At 37.8% G+C, this 17,221-nt stretch overlaps 6 protein-coding genes across 7 annotated transcripts; 4 read left to right on the top strand and 2 right to left on the bottom strand.

Moving 5' to 3' along the window:
- The first annotated feature begins 93 nt into the window (after positions 1-93).
- Positions 94-2,173, top strand: LOC9322348. 2 transcript variants are annotated; one of them, XM_002886236.2, is made up of 3 exons: positions 94-273; positions 902-1,002; positions 2,096-2,173. In XM_002886236.2, the coding sequence occupies exons 1-2, from the start codon at positions 166-168 to the stop codon at positions 983-985; spliced, it is 192 nt and encodes a 63-aa protein (XP_002886282.1). In that variant the 5' UTR covers positions 94-165; the 3' UTR covers positions 986-1,002; positions 2,096-2,173. The 2 variants fall into 2 exon arrangements, with proteins under 2 accessions (XP_002886282.1, XP_020887329.1); XM_021031670.1 differs by lacking the exon at positions 2,096-2,173 and adding an exon at positions 1,334-1,581.
- Positions 1,852-5,654, top strand: LOC9322347 (serine/threonine-protein kinase tricorner). Its single transcript, XM_002886235.2, has 14 exons — positions 1,852-1,962; positions 2,096-2,399; positions 2,482-2,656; positions 2,741-2,824; positions 2,910-3,151; positions 3,237-3,450; positions 3,532-3,611; positions 4,054-4,138; positions 4,260-4,391; positions 4,578-4,691; positions 4,811-4,858; positions 4,968-5,052; positions 5,126-5,179; positions 5,282-5,654. The coding sequence occupies exons 2-14, from the start codon at positions 2,173-2,175 to the stop codon at positions 5,440-5,442; spliced, it is 1,701 nt and encodes a 566-aa protein (XP_002886281.1). The 5' UTR covers positions 1,852-1,962; positions 2,096-2,172; the 3' UTR covers positions 5,443-5,654.
- Positions 5,655-6,571: 917 nt separating this feature from the next.
- LOC9320271 (putative defensin-like protein 104) lies at positions 6,572-7,014 on the top strand. Its single transcript, XM_002886234.2, has 2 exons — positions 6,572-6,683; positions 6,781-7,014. The coding sequence occupies exons 1-2, from the start codon at positions 6,584-6,586 to the stop codon at positions 6,957-6,959; spliced, it is 279 nt and encodes a 92-aa protein (XP_002886280.1). The 5' UTR covers positions 6,572-6,583; the 3' UTR covers positions 6,960-7,014.
- A 1,200-nt stretch (positions 7,015-8,214) lies between these two features.
- LOC9320270 (probable transcription factor At4g01260) lies at positions 8,215-9,206 on the bottom strand. The gene has a single exon (XM_021030371.1). It carries the CDS (start codon positions 9,114-9,116, stop codon positions 8,430-8,432), a length of 687 nt encoding a protein of 228 aa, XP_020886030.1. The 5' UTR covers positions 9,117-9,206; the 3' UTR covers positions 8,215-8,429.
- A 211-nt stretch (positions 9,207-9,417) lies between these two features.
- Positions 9,418-10,871, top strand: LOC110229685. The gene is made up of 2 exons (XM_021030370.1): positions 9,418-10,646; positions 10,793-10,871. Exons 1-2 carry the CDS (start codon positions 9,521-9,523, stop codon positions 10,837-10,839), a joined length of 1,173 nt encoding a protein of 390 aa, XP_020886029.1. The 5' UTR covers positions 9,418-9,520; the 3' UTR covers positions 10,840-10,871.
- Positions 10,872-15,703: 4,832 nt separating this feature from the next.
- Positions 15,704-17,158, bottom strand: LOC9322346 (60S ribosomal protein L14-1). The gene is made up of 5 exons (XM_002884157.2): positions 17,053-17,158; positions 16,788-16,889; positions 16,476-16,605; positions 16,285-16,397; positions 15,704-15,988 (listed from the first exon to the last, which is right to left on the bottom strand). Exons 1-5 carry the CDS (start codon positions 17,053-17,055, stop codon positions 15,932-15,934), a joined length of 405 nt encoding a protein of 134 aa, XP_002884203.1. The 5' UTR covers positions 17,056-17,158; the 3' UTR covers positions 15,704-15,931.
- Positions 17,159-17,221: the final 63 nt, after the last annotated feature.

Below are 17,221 nucleotides of genomic sequence, written 5' to 3'. Positions count from 1 at the left end.
TAAAGTTCTCCACGAAAAAACAAAATGGGCTTTTTTGATGTAAGCCCAATATGGGCCTACTGTATTATAAGCCCAACTATTGCACGTCACCACGGTGATTCTCACTCACTCAAACCCTAAAGGTAAATTTCCGAGATTCGATTCTCCGGCGCGAAAGAGAAAACGATGAAGAAATCTACAGAGACTCCGGCGAGATCGAACGAAACTGTTAAAACTCAGAAACCTCCTTTCAGACCTGCCGTTGATGACACCAAACCTGTTCTTCAGGACCCTGTAAGGATCTCTCTCTTTCTCTGTTCTCCGTACATTGTGTATTTTCGATGTCCTTAACGATGATATATGAGCTAAAGATCACTAATTTCGATTTCAATTTTCGATTTATGCCTTTGGTTTTCGGTTTTGTTAACTGAGTGTTATCTGGAATGTGAAAGTTAAATGATTCATTGAAGAATGTGAATATGTAGATAGAAAGAGCACAAAGAGATCATCAAGAATAAGAACAGATCATGAATCATTTGTTCATTTAGAAAGCCATAGAACTTAGAGCTTCAGATTAAACACAAATTTTTGTTTTTGTAGTAAAAGAGCCAATTTTCATTCGGATTTGAAGTAGAATTTCAAAGCCAATTGGTGAAGCTCACTTCATTTAGAAGCCATTAGCAACTTCCATTTGAATACATTCTAGTTACAAAGAGGATCATTTTCCACCGGTGTCGATGTTTTTCCATAATGAAATTCTGAGTTCTTTCTTGTGCGGGTTGTACTGTTTTGTGCCAATTGTTTCAAGTGTTGATGTAACATCTGGAGTCCAATGCCTCTTCTTACGTTTATTTTCTCAATACATGTTATCTTGAATGATTTGGTGAATCTTAATGCAGTTTGTAACATTTTTTTTTATTAGATTCTGAGATCGGATCCAATGGAGACAGAAGAAGCTGTGCTGAGATTGCCTCCTTTCCCAGTGATCAGACCATCTGAATCATAGCTACCCGGATTAATGAGGTTTTTTATCTGATTCGTTTGACATTTTGAGGTTGTTGTTGATTGTAAAAGCCAATGAGGGTTTTGTGTATGCTTGATAAGGTTAAATTACATTCCGCTGCTCCAGCCCCAATCAAAGTATGCACTTCATCGATAAATAAGATTATCTCGTCGCTCTGTCTTATTTCCTCCATAAGCTTCTTTAATCTCTCTTCAAACTCTCCACGATATTTTGTTCCAGCAACTAGTATATGCATGCAACATTTTAATGACGTAAATGACTTTGAAGGGTAATGTTTCTTTAGCTTTGTCGTCTATGTTTGATTGTTTTCATATGTTTGTTTGTTTATAGTTGTTGGGGCCGTGATTCTTCAGCTTGATGAACAAAGACTAGTGTTGCAACCTTTTGATTTAGTTAGAGGGTTTTGTATTCATCACGTGAGAATCACGTGGAGTCAGTTAAATGGTTGTTGCAACGACTCAGGGTTATAATGGTCTTTACAAATTGGAAATGAGGGATGTTTCTTTTCTTAAACAAAATATTATTGATTTTGTAGACTTTTGAATCAAATATGCGAGTAGTAAAAGATATATTAGTTATTAAAAAATCCAAACATATTATTAAACTTGATTTTTCTATAAAAATATAAAACCAACAAAAAAAAAATGAAGAAAAAGTCTGCATGAAAGCATAAGAGAAAATCACGGTGAGAACAAGGTAGACATTGATCCTTTCTTGATCAACATTGTAAAATGCACCAATCTATATATATATATATATATATATATATATATATATATATATATATATATATATTATACAAGCTTATCTGATTAAATGGTATATACCATAAGATTCATGCGAAATAGGTGCTAGGCTCGAGAGACTTTCACGCTCATTCAATTCCTCTTTTCTTCTCTTTCTCCTTTCCTGACTTTTGTTTTTTTTTTCCTGCTTCGCTTTGAATCTGTCACGTTAAGGTTGTTATTGAAATTTTCAAAGATCGTAATGTGTTTTTGATCCTTTGTTTCTCAGATGATTCCAATTCGTATGGTGATGTTTTGATTATAGTGATGATGTGTGTTGATTTCGAAATTATTGTTTGTTATGCAGAACGATTGGTTGATGAGAAGATGATGAATCATCACTGAAATTTGAGTTTTTAAATCTGTGTTGGGTGTTGAAGAGTAATGGATTCTGCAAAAGGTTGGTTTCAGAAGAGGCAGATGCGTGGAGGATCCAGATATAAGGGTGCTTCAGGTGGTGGTGGAAGTAATGGCTCTGCCGATGAGCACAACGTCGAAACTGATGAAGAAGCTGTTTCAAACACTACCAAACAGAAAGTTGCAGCAGCTAAGCAGTACATTGAGAATCATTACAAAGAACAGATGAAGATTCTACAAGAGAGGAAAGAAAGGTATTCTCTTTATTTTGTTTCTCTACCAAAATGTAGATTCTTGATTAGTTGCGTGATTGTGTGCTTTCTTTTGCTTAAACAGGCGAAGCATGCTAGAGCAGAAGCTGGCGGATGCTGATGTCTCTGAAGAAGATCAAAACAATCTTCTCAAGTTTCTGGAGAAGAAGGAGACAGAGTATATGCGCCTTCAACGCCATAAGTTAGGTGTTGCTGATTTTGATTTGCTTACAATGATTGGGAAAGGTGCTTTTGGGGAGGTATGTTTTCTTGACTCCATCTGCGTGGGAACACAAATTTCTTTGGTTGTTAAAAGGATATGTTGTTTGTTGTTGTTTCTCTAGGTTAGAGTTTGTAGAGAAAAGACGACAGGTCAAGTTTATGCAATGAAAAAGCTCAAGAAGGCGGAGATGCTTCGCAGAGGCCAGGTGCGACTTCCCTATCTATTGCTACTTGATGGTCTTTTCTGTGAATCAATCATCTTTTGACTTCATAACTCATGTTTTTTTCAAGGTTGAACATGTGAGAGCAGAGAGGAACTTACTTGCGGAAGTGGACAGTAACTACATAGTGAAGCTCTACTGTTCATTTCAAGATGATGACCATCTTTACCTTGTGATGGAGTATTTGCCTGGTGGGGATATGATGACTCTGCTGATGCGCAAAGATACTTTGACAGAAGAGGAGGCCAAGTTCTATGTCGCTGAGACAGTTCTCGCCATCGAGTCCATCCACAGGCACAACTACATCCACAGGTTCAGTGAGAGTAAATCAAACAAATTTAATTAATTGTTCTCTACCATTTTGGGTGAACTTATCTTCTTCTTTTTGCCTTTGTAGGGATATCAAGCCAGACAACTTGCTGCTTGACAGATATGGGCATCTAAGACTTTCAGATTTTGGATTGTGTAAACCTTTGGACTGCAGTGCCATTGGAGAGAACGATTTTTCAAACAATTCCAATGGATCTACGGAGCAAGAGGCTGGATCAACTGCTCCAAAACGCACACAGCAGGAACAACTTGAACATTGGCAGAGGAACAGAAGAACGCTAGTAAGGCTTCATATTCACCTTTGAGATTTTCGATAGAGTTTCTCCTTCTGTATGTGTCTTATTAATAGATGAAAACGTCAGGCTTATTCTACAGTTGGCACACCAGATTACATAGCTCCAGAAGTTCTGTTGAAGAAAGGCTATGGAATGGAGTGTGACTGGTAAGAACTTGTGACTCTTTTTTTGTTTGTGCTATAATCACAGACTATGAGCATACATACTCCATCATATTTTGATGTGTTTAGCCAATTTGAAAAGGAAGAAAGTTAGTACATTGCGGTGTTGTGCACCTTTTGCATGATTTTTCAGACTCAAACGCAGTCAATAATGTGTTTGTTTGGTGATCCTGAACTGGATCTTGTTAGGAAATGCTAACCAATCCTTGTTTATTATCTCTAGCTGCTTTTGTCTATTAGCTACCACTGGCCTCAAGCCCATACTCACATTTGAATAAGTATATACATTTTTATGGGTTTTAGCGACTACTCTTATGATGCATTACTTAGTGAAAGGGACCATCTTGAAGCAGTATTTTGTGACGCTGTCTACATTTGCGCTTTTCATAGGACGCTAATGCAGTTTTCTCAATGAAATGCTCTGTAGGTGGTCTCTTGGAGCAATCATGTACGAAATGCTAGTAGGATATCCACCGTTTTATTCAGATGATCCTATGTCAACCTGTAGAAAGGTAATTGTCGGAAAACAAATCTACAAGGAAACCAAAGAAAAACAGTCACATAAATGACACTTTTTACCTTCCAGTGACACTGACATCACATTCAAACTCTTGTTCCCGATTTTGGTTGCAGATAGTAAACTGGAAAAGTCATTTGAAGTTTCCAGAGGAAGCAATATTGTCAAGGGAAGCAAAGGATCTTATTAACAGTCTGTTGTGCAGTGTCAGACGTAGGCTTGGTTCCAAAGGTGCTGATGAAATAAAGGTGTCCTTGTACTGATTTCTTTAAAAGCTTTTGTTTTTGGATGCATGAATAATAGTTTCTCATATTCGCAACTAAGTGACTGCGTCTTTGAATGTAGTTTGATTATAGATATGATATCAGAGTTCAATATATATAATCCAAATCCTGTGAAAATTAAAATGCATGATTTGTTTTCTGCATCTGCAGGCTCACCCATGGTTTGAAACTGTCGATTGGGATACAATATTCGATATGGATGCAGCTTTTGTTCCAGAGGTCAATGACGATTTAGACACTCAGAATTTTGAGAAGTTTGACGAGGTAACAAATCTTTTATCCCATCATATTTCTTTTGGATTTGATGGAAGCATAACAAGATCGATTCCTATACAGAATAAAGTTGCAGATTGATTAATTCTTTGTTTTATTTGGAAATGCAGTCTGAATCGCAAACTCAGACATCATCCAAGTCTGGCCCATGGAGGAAGGCAAAACCATATTCCCTATCTCTGAACAAAAATGCTTGCAGAGATTCAAAACTGCTTTCTTCTTACATTCCTTTTATGTTTATAATGGTTTCCGCTTTTACTTCTGCAGATGTTGTCGTCAAAAGACATAAACTTCGTAGGGTATACGTACAAGAACTTTGAGATTGTTAATGATTACCAAGTTCCTGGAATGGGTACACACTAGATCACTGGTTCTTGTATTTGATTGCAATTAGTTTGAATGTTAATTTTAGTGATGTTTTGTAGCGGAGTTGAAGAAGAAGAAAAAGTCGACGCGACCAATGGTCAAGTCACTCTTCGGTACGCAACAACCTCTTTTGCTGGTCCAACATTTGGCTATTTCCATGTGAATTTGAATGTGTTTTTAATTGGTTTTGTGTGTGTTTTGAACTGTTCCCATAGATAATGGATCATCGGAGACCTCAGATTCATCAGAAACAACTTCGAGACCGCCTTGTGATCGACCTCCTCCTGCTCCTCCGGTTGTTCAGGGAAGCTTTCTGAAACTTCTACCACCAGAACTTGAAGTGAGACCAAAGCAAGAAGGATCTGAAGCTTGCTAAAACAGAGAAGAGAGGTTTTTATTTGTCAAAGGTTGGAGTTGAGTTGTGTCTCAATGTTTTAGGCGGTAGCAAACCGACCACTCCTGTTATATCTTTGGACAAGACGCAGTTTGGTTCTTAATTGACATAAAAATACATGTATTGATATATAATCTTGTTTATAATTTTGCTTGCAAATAAGAAAATTCGCGTTGAAGATAAAACTAAAAACATATTTATTTTGTATATACTACATGAAAACATATTTCAACTCCTATATATGTTTCAATTACTATTTTTTTTTTACTTTTAATTTCCTATAACCTTAAATGATGTTGCAAAGACAATATCAACTAACCGTCTTGTTATTGCTCTGCCAATTGTCTGAAGAAGATATACTATAGCTTTGCAAAAAAAAAAAGTCTTGTCAAAATAACGGCAAAAATCTACCAAAACTCTGGTAAAGTCTACCAAATCTATTGTAAAATTTGAGCAAGGCTCTACCCTAATAAAACAATAACAGATGAAACGATATTTTGTTGTGAAGCAAAGGACTATTAATTAATAATTTAATACATACCAATAATTTTGAATATTTACAACCATCATAACTTTTAGATGTAATAATATTTCGAAAACTGAACTAAATATGCTGAAAATACATATTTAATTATGTACAAAAATAATAATATTACTTGACCAATGTTGAAATATAATAAAGTGAGAAAATAAATTTCAATGTACAATATATCTATATATAGGGCAATGAATTAATAGATTGTCTTTGACCAGGAAAAGAAAAAACCTAACATATTTTGTTGTGAAGCAGAAGATTATTAATTAATACCAAAATTTTTGAATATTTACAACCATAAGAAATATTTAGATATTATATTTCAAAAACTTAACTAAATATGCTAAAAATACACACTTAGTTATGTATAGAAGAATAATGTTACTTGACCAATGTTGAAACTTAATAAGGCAAGAAAATAATTTTCAATGTACAATAAATTAAAAAAATGTATTTAGTTTGCATCATTGACAAGGGAAAAATACATTTAACATATATTTGTGTTCTTAATTATATATAAAGATATATAATTAGTCTTGGTAAGAAAAAAAACTCATTAAAAAAAAAGTTTGGGAGAATATCATTAAAATGGGATTTTCCCCCAAAACTTTAGTGGCATTTTGTTTTACTGTCCTCTTCATCATATCTTTTGTTCATTGTCTTCCTATGACTCCTGATGGAAGTCCGGGTAATTGTTTATTGTTATTTATACCTTCACTTTTGTAATTATGAATTACATGATGATTTAACTCATTGATTAATTATTGTTAATCATGTATATGTAGGTAATGGAAGAAAGCTAATTCCTCGTCCGGAATGGAGATGCTACGAGGATGATGGGTGTCGTAAGGGACAAGTAGCAGGCTGCGATCGTTATTGTAAAGGAATAAGCATTACTTACGGCATTTGTATTGGAGTCAGATGTTGTTGTTTTGAAGTTACACCTATTCCTCCTCCTACCTAACTAGTACGGCTATATATATTATATAAGATGAAACTATCTAATCAAATGTATTGGTATCTGCTCAATAAATAAATCAATAATTTTAAGATACTGAAGATTTAGAGCTGAGTACATAAATTGTACCAAATCGAAGTTAGCTTGATTTTCAAAAGGATAGATTTGAATTAACAACAACCAAGTCCAAAAAATGCAAAAGGAAGCAAAAAGAACATATTTGCCAAAAAAGATTGACTCGAGGAGTGTCCGAGCTAGTGTGCGTGCAGTTTTGAATGCTTGCTACATATTTACATGTAATATTGCGTGTTGTTGGTGATATATGTTAGGGGCTTTAAACAAATTAAGGGTTCTGATGGGCTATGTGAATTTGGTGATGTGAGAGACCTGAGCTTACGGTGGAGATGCATAAATTAAAAAAGTTTTCATGTATAGGATTACATGCATGCAGAAAGACAAGAGTCTCCCCCCAGAAGAAAGTTAGTACATTGTCTTGGTCTTGTGCATGATTTTTCAGACTCAAACGCAGTGAAGAATGTGTTTGTTTGGTGATCATGACCTGAATCTTGTTAGGACATGATAACGAATCCTTGTTTATTATCTAGCTGCTTTTGTCTCTTAGCTACCATTGGCCTCAAGCCCATACTCACATTTGAATGAGTATACATCTTGATGTAGTTTAGGTACTACTCTTATGATACATTTACTTAGTTAAAGGGACCATCTTGAAGCAGTATACTGTCTACATATACACACTTTGCATAGGGCACTAATGCAGTTTGCTCAAATGAAATGCTCTGTATATATAAAAAAATTATATAATTTTGCTTGCCAAAATAAAATTCGCGTATTTCGATTCATGTACAGGGGATATAGGTCAAAACTATGTGATGAGTTTTACATCTTATATTTGCAGTCCTCAGGGAAAAGAAAGACCATACAGAATGAAAGAAAACGATGGTAGAGCATCTTACAATTGCATCCAATAGCTTACTTACAGCAAGTTAATGCTAGGATATGTCTTTCCTTTGATCATTTTGGAAAACTAACAGCAATTTTTTGTGGTAATTATATATGTGTTAATAACTTAATATAATCCTTTAATTTTGTTTCACTTCTTTTTCCATGTGAGAGTCTTTTTCAACAGATGGAACGTGTGGGCTTTCAAAAGTTATTTCCTAATGTGTTTAGAACAACAGAAACTACATGTGTTTAAAGGCAATTCCAAAGATATCATAAAAACATAAAATATCAGTTCACATAAACGAAGGGGTCTTCTACCCAATCAAGCATATCCAACAAAAGGTGCAAACACAAAATATCCGATAGAAAAGCTAACACAACAAAAGACTTAAACGCCAAACCACCGATAAAATGTTACCAAAACAACTAAAGCCGCAAAATAGCAAAAAGAAAAGGGTAAAAAACATTACACTAACATACCACCAGCTCTTTCATCTACTTACCGGAAGAAGATCATGCCTTGTCTTGTTTGAATAACACAGCAGCTGCGTCGTTTATAAACCCAATCCTCATCATAACAAGCTCCACTTGCTTAGCCTGCAACTTCTTCAAAATAAATTCCAACTCTCTCTTCTCTGGTCCATCTTTGACCTTATCCCAATTTGCAATCCACTTTGCTTCATCCATTCCCAACATAGTCGGATTCTCAACCGAAATGAAAGAAACCAACTCTTGACCAAAAGACAAAGTGCTTATGACATGTTTCTTTGGATCTTCGTCTTCATCATCCTTCTTGATCTTTCCTCCAAGATGCTGTCCTTGGAGCATTGTCTTTGATTTCGAAGACAAAAACCCGTTACTTCCCCAAATCTTCCTAGATAAATCAAAACATCTCTGGTCAAAAGCTTTCGAAGAAAAAATCAGTTCTTCAGTCTTTCCCTTTTCAAGGGACTTGAGAATCTTTTCATCAAATTTTCTCCTCAAATTCCGAATTTTGGTAACTAACTGATCTGTAGTAGCTTCAAAACTAATCGATTTTTTGACATCCTCATAGAAAGCATCACTAGGGTATTCACTCCTAGTATTGAAATCTATGATACTTTGAAGGATAACGATTTCATCCTCTTTGCTGAATTTCCTGACAAACAGATTTTGCTTTGGCTTTTCATCGTTCTTCACATCATCCTCGCTCATCTTCATTTTCTTCTTACTCCCTTCATCTGTTTTCTCGCTTACTCGCTTCGTCCCCACGTGACTTGGTTTGGTGGTCGTCTTAGAACCAGAAGGCTGGTTCACAACACTGGTAGGAACCACCAGCTATTAGAGTAGTAGATATATATGAAAATATTCCATATCTTCTTGTGTATATTTTAGAGAATATCTTCTAGAATTCTCTAGAATATCTCCTTTGTAACCTATAAATATAGGACTCCTTATTCATGAATAATATACAATTTCACTAAACCTACATGGTATCAGAGCCATCCATCTAAACAAAAAAAAAACCTAATTTTTTTTTTTTCTTCTCTTTTCTTCTTCCTTACGCCGCTGCCGCCAAGACCTAGTGTCTCCTTCATACCGGCCGTTCTTCTTCTCCGATCATCATGAGTGAAGAAGTCTCCTCAACGTCATCAACGTCCCATAGAGTACCTATCTTTGATATTGATAGTACTTCCCCGACTCTTATCTCCATCAACATGTCAAACATCACAAAATTGACATCAATCAACTATCTCACATGGCGTCTCCAAATCAAAGCCCTCTTAGATGGTCATGAGCTGCAGGGTTTCATCAGTGAAACCGATCAGACTCCACCCTCTCACATCACCACAGGGACTGTCACAACTGTGAACCCCAAGTTTACTTGCTGGACAAGGCAGGATCGTCTTCTCTACAGTGCTATCATCGGCACACTCTCTCTTCAAGTACAGCCGTTGGTGGCTCGCACTACTACCACGCGTGAGATCTGGGCTTCCCTTGCCAAGACCTTTGGCAATCCATCCCGCGGACACATCAACCAACTTCGAGAACAACTCAAAGGTGTTTCTAAAGGGAACCAGTCCGTACAAGACTACATGAAGAACATTGTCACCAAAGCCGATCAGTTAGCGCTTCTTGGTTCACCAATGCCACACGAAGACTTACTAGACCATATCACGAGAGGCCTAGATGAAGACTATCGCCCGGTCGTGGAACTCGTCAATGGCAGAGACACACCAATTTCTATTGAGGAGTTACATGAGAAACTTCTAAACAGAGAAAATCATCTTCTCTATGCAGCTGCAACAACAACGACACCACCGGCGTCTGCAAACGTGGCACAACAAAAGTTCAACAACAACAACAACCATGGTAGAGGAAGAGGTGCTGGACGTGGCTCACAAGGTCGGGGATACCAAGGAAAGTGTCAAATTTGTGGCATCCATGGTCACAGTGCTCGCACCTGTCGACAACTCAACTCGCCACAATGGTCTCAACCATCGTCGTATTATCCGTCTCCGCCATCACAAAACACGTGGACTCCGTCACCACCGATGCCACCTCAACATTGGCAACCAAGAGCTCACTATACCGCTTCCACAAACTACTCCCAAGCCCCCTGGCTTTTAGATAGTGGAGCGACACACCACATTGCCACCGACATGAGTAATATGTCCATCACGGGATCGTACAATGGAGGTGACGAAGTAATTGTTGGTAATGGAGCAGGCTTACCAATCACCACTACGGGTTCTACTACTTTTCCTACAACTACAAAGAATTTATTACTTGACAATATTCTTTGTGTACCAAATATGAAAAAAAATCTTATTTCGGTGAATAAGCTATGTCGGTCTAATGGTGTTATGGTTCAAATGTGTCCTAATGATTTTCAGGTGAAGGATCTCAACACGGGGGCAACAATAATCAAAGGCAGAGCTAATGCAGGGTTGTATGAGTGGCCAACGATTTCTCCTGGATCTTCTTTTGCTTCAGCTTTTTCAATTTCAAAAACGTCTAATTCCGCTTGGCATGCCCGTCTTGGACATCCAGCAAATTCTATTATTCAGTTGATTTCTACTCGTTCTAGGATTCCTATGTCTTTCAAAACAATTTGCAATGCTTGTTCTATTAATAAGAGTCATAAACTACCGTTTTCTCAATCATCGCTCAAGTCTCATTCTCCACTTGATATTGTTTTTTCTGACGTATGGACTTCACCAATTTATTCGATTGATGGATATAAATATTATGTTATCTTTGTTGATCACTATACAAGATATACATGGCTTTATCCAATCAAACAAAAATCTCACGTTGCTACCATTTTTCCTATCTTCAGGGCATTGGTTGAGAATCGGTTCAAGACAAAGATCACCACGTTATACTCGGATAATGGTGGAGAATATATTGGCTTGCGGTCCTATCTTGCCAGTCATGGAATCTCTCATCTCACGTCACCACCACATACACCGGAACACAATGGCATTGCGGAGAGAAAACATAGACATGTTGTGGAGACGGGCTTATCGTTGCTATCTCACGCCAAATTACCACTTGAGTACTGGTCCTATTCGTTTGCTGCCGCGGTATTTCTTATCAACAGAATGCCTACACCGATTCTCTCCAATGTCTCACCATATGAAGCTCTATTTCATTCCGAACCAAACTACACAAGACTTCGTGTATTTGGTTGTCTTTGTTATCCATGGCTTCGCCCCTACTCACAACACAAGCTTTCTCCTCGTTCAGTTCCATGTATTTTTCTTGGATACTCTCTAACACAAAGTGCTTACATTTGTTATGATCTTTCATCGTCAAAATTTTTTGTGTCTCGACATGTAGAATTTTTTGAAGATGAATTTCCCTTTCCAAATTTCATAACTTCGTCTAACACTTCCCATGAGTCTTCTTCTTCTGTTTCCCATCCTGTGTCTACAGCTCGGGTCTATCGTGAGCCACTCATCACCAGCTCAGCCCCTAGTTTGGATCCTTCCCCAACGTTACCACCTTCCGAGACGACACATGACACCAATTCACCGGCTACTACGTCCGATCAAGAAACTGAGCAAGTCGAAGATCATGTTGTGGAAGACAACAATGTTGTTGAAGAACCGGATCCTCTCCCAGTTGTCCCGGCCAATGTTCATCCAATGGTGACAAGAGCCAAGAACAACATTCGGAAACCAAACCAAAAATATGTGAATAATGTCACACTTGCGGAGGTAGAACCGACTTCTCATGTTCAGGCCATGAAAGATGAAAGATGGAGAAATGCTATGGGAGCTGAATTTGACTCTATTGTTCGCAATGGTACGTTCACACTCGTAGACCCACGTCATGCATCTAATGTTGTTGGAAATCGATGGATCTTTGTTATCAAGAGGAAACCAGACGGGACAGTTGATAGATTCAAGGCGCGACTTGTTGCGAAAGGCTTTCATCAACGACCAGGCATAGACTTCCAGGAAACATTCAGTCCGGTTATCAAACATGTGACAATACGTGTAGTTCTTGGACTAGCAGCTCGAAAAAATTGGGTTTTACGACAACTCGACGTGAACAATGCATTCTTACAAGGGAATCTCAACGAAGAAGTATATATGAGTCAACCACCGGGTTTTATTGACAAAGACCGTCCACACTTTGTATGTCGTTTACACAAAGCGATATACGGATTAAAGCAGGCTCCGAGAGCATGGTATAATGCGTTGAGAGATTTTCTTCTAAGCAATGGCTTTGTTAATTCATTGGCGGATGCGTCGGTTTTCATTTTTCACAAGGGAGAAGTTCTCATATACATGCTAGTGTATGTTGATGATATTGTTCTTACGGGTAATAGTGCTAAAGCAATTGATGGCTTTATACAAGCTCTCTCCCATAGATTCTCGCTCAAGGACATGGGTGAGCTCTCATACTTTCTCGGTCTTGAAGTCACACGCACGTCTGCCGGCATACGTTTGAATCAACGGAAGTACACGACTGATATTCTCACCAAGTATAACATGCTTTATGCTAAACCAGTGCCTACTCCGATGACTTCTGCGACGAGTCTCACAGGTTCTGATGGGGTTAGTTTATCGGATCCGACCGAGTATCGTGCTGCTGTTGGGAGCTTACAATATCTTGCACTCACGAGACCTGACATTGGCTTTGCGGTTAATAGGCTATCTCAATTTATGCATAAACCTACAACAGTTCACTGGGACGCTGTCAAACGTGTGTTGCGGTACCTAGCTGGTACAGTAGATCATGGTCTATGGTTTTCTTCTCGTGCTTCCTTGGATCTTAAGGCTTACTCTGATGCAGATTGGGGCGGTGATAAAGATAACTATTCTTCCACGGGCGCATACGTTGTCTATCTAGGATCACATCCCATTTCTTGGTCTTCTAAGAAACAAAAAGGTGTCTCTCGATCATCAACCGAAGCGGAGTATAGGGCTGTTACGGAGGCTGCCTCTGAAGTCAAGTGGATTGTCTCGCTATTATCTGAACTTCGAGTTAGACTCCCGACGACTCCGATAGTTTTTTGTGACAACATTGGTGCTACGTACTTGTGCGCTAATCCCGTGTTTCACTCTCGGATGAAACATCTTGCATTGGATTATCATTTTGTTCGAGAACTCATTCAAGATGGAGTCATACAAGTAGTTCATGTTAACTCCATTGATCAACTAGCCGATGGTCTCACTAAACCACTTCCGCGGGCTCGATTTCAAGATCTTCGGGTCAAGATTGGAGTCACCAATGGTTCTCCATCTTGAGGGGGCATATTAGAGTAGTAGATATATATGAAAATATTCCATATCTTCTTGTGTATATTTTAGAGAATATCTTCTAGAATTCTCTAGAATATCTCCTTTGTAACCTATAAATATAGGACTCCTTATTCATGAATAATATACAATTTCACTAAACCTACACCAGCTTCTTGGAATGCGCTTCTTTCTTTGATACGAATCCATCCGAAGAGTCAGACTCTTCACCAGAAGAACCCGATCCTTTTTCAGTAGAACCAGAGTACTCTTCTTCTTCTTCAGATGCCGATGCCATCGGAGGACTCTCGAACTTTTCGGGCTGCTTGGGTGCCATTATTCAATTTACGAGATGCAAAAGACTCTTCTTCTCCTCTATCTTTGTTTGCTTTTTGAGGTTTATTATCAAGTTTGTTCGTAAAATGGAAGTGACGCTTAGGGTTCCAAGTCGTATTTTAATTCATGTAATTGGTTTAGTAGTATCCTCGTCACTTGGTCCAATTAGCCGTAATAATTTTAATTTTTTCTTGTAATTTGTATAAATCTAATCTTGGAAAACAGGAATATTAGACACAGAGGTTTATCTATAAATCCTGTCATTGTAATAAAAATATTCATATTAAAATATATGAGATATTCCACCCACTTTTCTATTTTATTTTTATGATGAAATATATGAAAATATATTAATTCAAAACTTATATATATATATATATCAATTAGGTTGTGTCTGGATATATATATATATCAATTAGGTTGTGTCTGGATCCTCTCACAGAAAGCCCTAGCGCGAGAAGAGAAGGGGAACTGATTGATCACTTGGGTAATCAATCAATGAAGGGAAGATGTGTGATTCGGGGATGTAGTAGTCAATTGGAATTGAAGAGGAAGAAGAATGAGACGGAGGTGGGTGGGTTATGGTCGGTGCCAGATGATGTGTTTGTGTACTGCCTGGCTCCTAAGTTGTCGAGATTGGACCTCGTGGCCTTATCGATGGTCTCCAGGAGTTACCGGTTTGTCGCAGTGCTCCATGAAATCAGGGCCTTGAGGTCTCTGAGGAGCGTCGATTTATATATGTACGTATCCAGATCCAAGCCCACGGTGGTTCGTCCTCCACCCCGTGCAACGTCGGCTGAAACCGGTCAATTTGAACTTGTATCCGGCCCCGGTCCCGGTAGCAGGATCCTGTTTCGTGGAGACGGGTTGGGGAATCTATATCATCGGTGGACTCGTGAACGGCAAACCCACATCGGAAGTCACGTTTTTCGATTGTACTGATCACGAAGTGTGCCGCGTTACGCCCATGAAGATAGCTCGAAGCGGAGCATCGGCATGCTTGATAGACAGGCAGAAGATATACGTGTTTGGAGGGTGCTGGGATGATGTCGCCGCTGATTCCTCAAACTGGGTAGAGGTATATGATATCGAAACCGGAACTTGGGAGTTGTTGTCTGTGTTTACGGTGCTGTCCTCTCAGACTCATCATATACTGGCCTTAGCTTGTTATTTGCTGGTTCTTTCTATGCCTGAATATTCTCATTCCTTGTGCTCAGACTCATCATCATCATCATCATCATCATCATCATCATCATCATCATCATCATCATGGTTGCTTTTGTTACAAGCATATCTCTATCCTCTTTTCATGGGTTTCTTGTTTCAGTTGCTTCCTTCTATACCAAAAAAAATTAGTGACTTTATAATTGAGTTGATACGTAATATGGGCTTATACTGGCATTATCTAGTTCTGGCACTTACTGGTGAAGCATGAAATAACTCCCACTCTTAGATTTAGTAATTATATACCCTGGATTATTAATTTTTTAAATATCAATGTTGACGTGATTTTTTTTATCTTGTTACGTAATATAATTAGTACAGAGAACTACTTATAGCAAGATCACGTAAAGAATACTATGGATTGGTCTGCATTTACAATTTGGCCTCCAAACTAAGCAAATGTCCAAATTCGGCCGCTAGGATTCTATTTAGTCTACAAGATCATTTGTAAGATTTTTTGAAGATATGAGAACTAACACTACATCTACTAAAGATACTCGAAGTATGTTTCAATTCCTAGGTTGTTTAACAATAATACAATATGACCAGGCCAATCATATCAAGACTTTAGGAAGAAAAACTAAAAAAAAAAAAAATCCCCTATAGCCAAATACTCACTAGATAGTAGCTAACAATCAGCAAAATTGATATCATAATTTGCACTAAAAACAAGTTCCAAAATAAGAATTGGTAATGATAACGATTATAATAATTAAGAAATCAAGCAGCGGTCTCCCTTTTTAGCTTAGCAAGCTCCTGCCTCACAACACCAGCCCTCTGCAAAACAATATTCATATATTAGAGGTTACTAAATAACATTAAGATGTGTCTTAATACAATCCAAAACAAACCAATATCAAACCAAGATCATATAAACACTATACCCCAAACTAAAACTAAACAAGCCTAAACCCAAGAAGATTATAAATGTAGTATTCTTTCTAAACTCAACTAGCAACAGAAACCAAAACCCCAGTAGAAACTCATCTGTATGTGCACAAAGTAGAGTTGACTAACAAATCATGGATGGATGCAAATGAAACTAAAAAGAATCTACAAAGAGATAAACCAACCTTGATTTTGGCCAACATGATCTTGAACCTGTCAAAATCATTGAGTGCAGCTCTTCTCTTCTGCACAATAAGTTTCCTACCCCATGAACTCTTCTCCCACTTGTTCTTCACATCTGCATATAACTTTAGAGCTCAGATAACACAAGACAATAAAACCTCAGAAATTGAAGTATTGTTACAACAACACTCACCAGCCTTCTCCATTGCCTCAACCAAATGCTTCTTCTTGGGCACTCTGTTGATATCAATCACAATGTCAGTAAGAGACAATCTCTTCAAATTCATCTGGATTCTCTCCATGTCAGGGGCATCCACAAGTGCCTAATAACAACCAAGATAAACAGAAACACTTAGACAAGACAGAAACCATTTCAAAGACTCCTAGCTTCAGCCACAAATCACAAATATTAAACTAAACATACAAATTCTATTCCTAGCATCATCATAACTATTGTAACAACGTATATTCCAAACAAAAAAAGAGAGCTTGCATATGAAGTTACCCTGTTTTGGTCGACTACATCGACGATAACCACAAGCTTTCCGTAATCTTCGCCGTAGTTAACGAGCGCCACTCCCCCAATCTCCACGAATCTCTTAAAACCCTTCACAATCAAACACAAAGTCCTCGAGGTTAAACCTATATAAATCTGCCACTAGGAAGATAACAAATTCCAAAGAGAAGCTACGACAAAACCTAAAATCAAGTGTTTTCAACAAAACAAGACCACTAATATTCATGGATACAATTCGAAGAACATCTCTCACCATTTTCGCCGGCTGAGAGAAGCTGTTCGAAGTAATTGAGCGGCGAAGAAATTCTTTATGTGCCGAAGAAGAGAGTATTAGGGTTTTTGATAAAAACTAGTTACGTAAGCATATAGAAGCCCACTAACAATTAAAAAGGCCCATTATATGTAAAGTGATTGCACGACGT

Source organism: Arabidopsis lyrata (assembly GCF_000004255.2).
Source record: "Arabidopsis lyrata subsp. lyrata unplaced genomic scaffold ARALYscaffold_3, whole genome shotgun sequence".
Classification (NCBI taxonomy): Eukaryota; Viridiplantae; Streptophyta; class Magnoliopsida; order Brassicales; family Brassicaceae; genus Arabidopsis; species Arabidopsis lyrata.
Note: the sequence above shows the minus strand (reverse complement) of the source record. Positions and strands in the feature narration are given on the sequence as shown.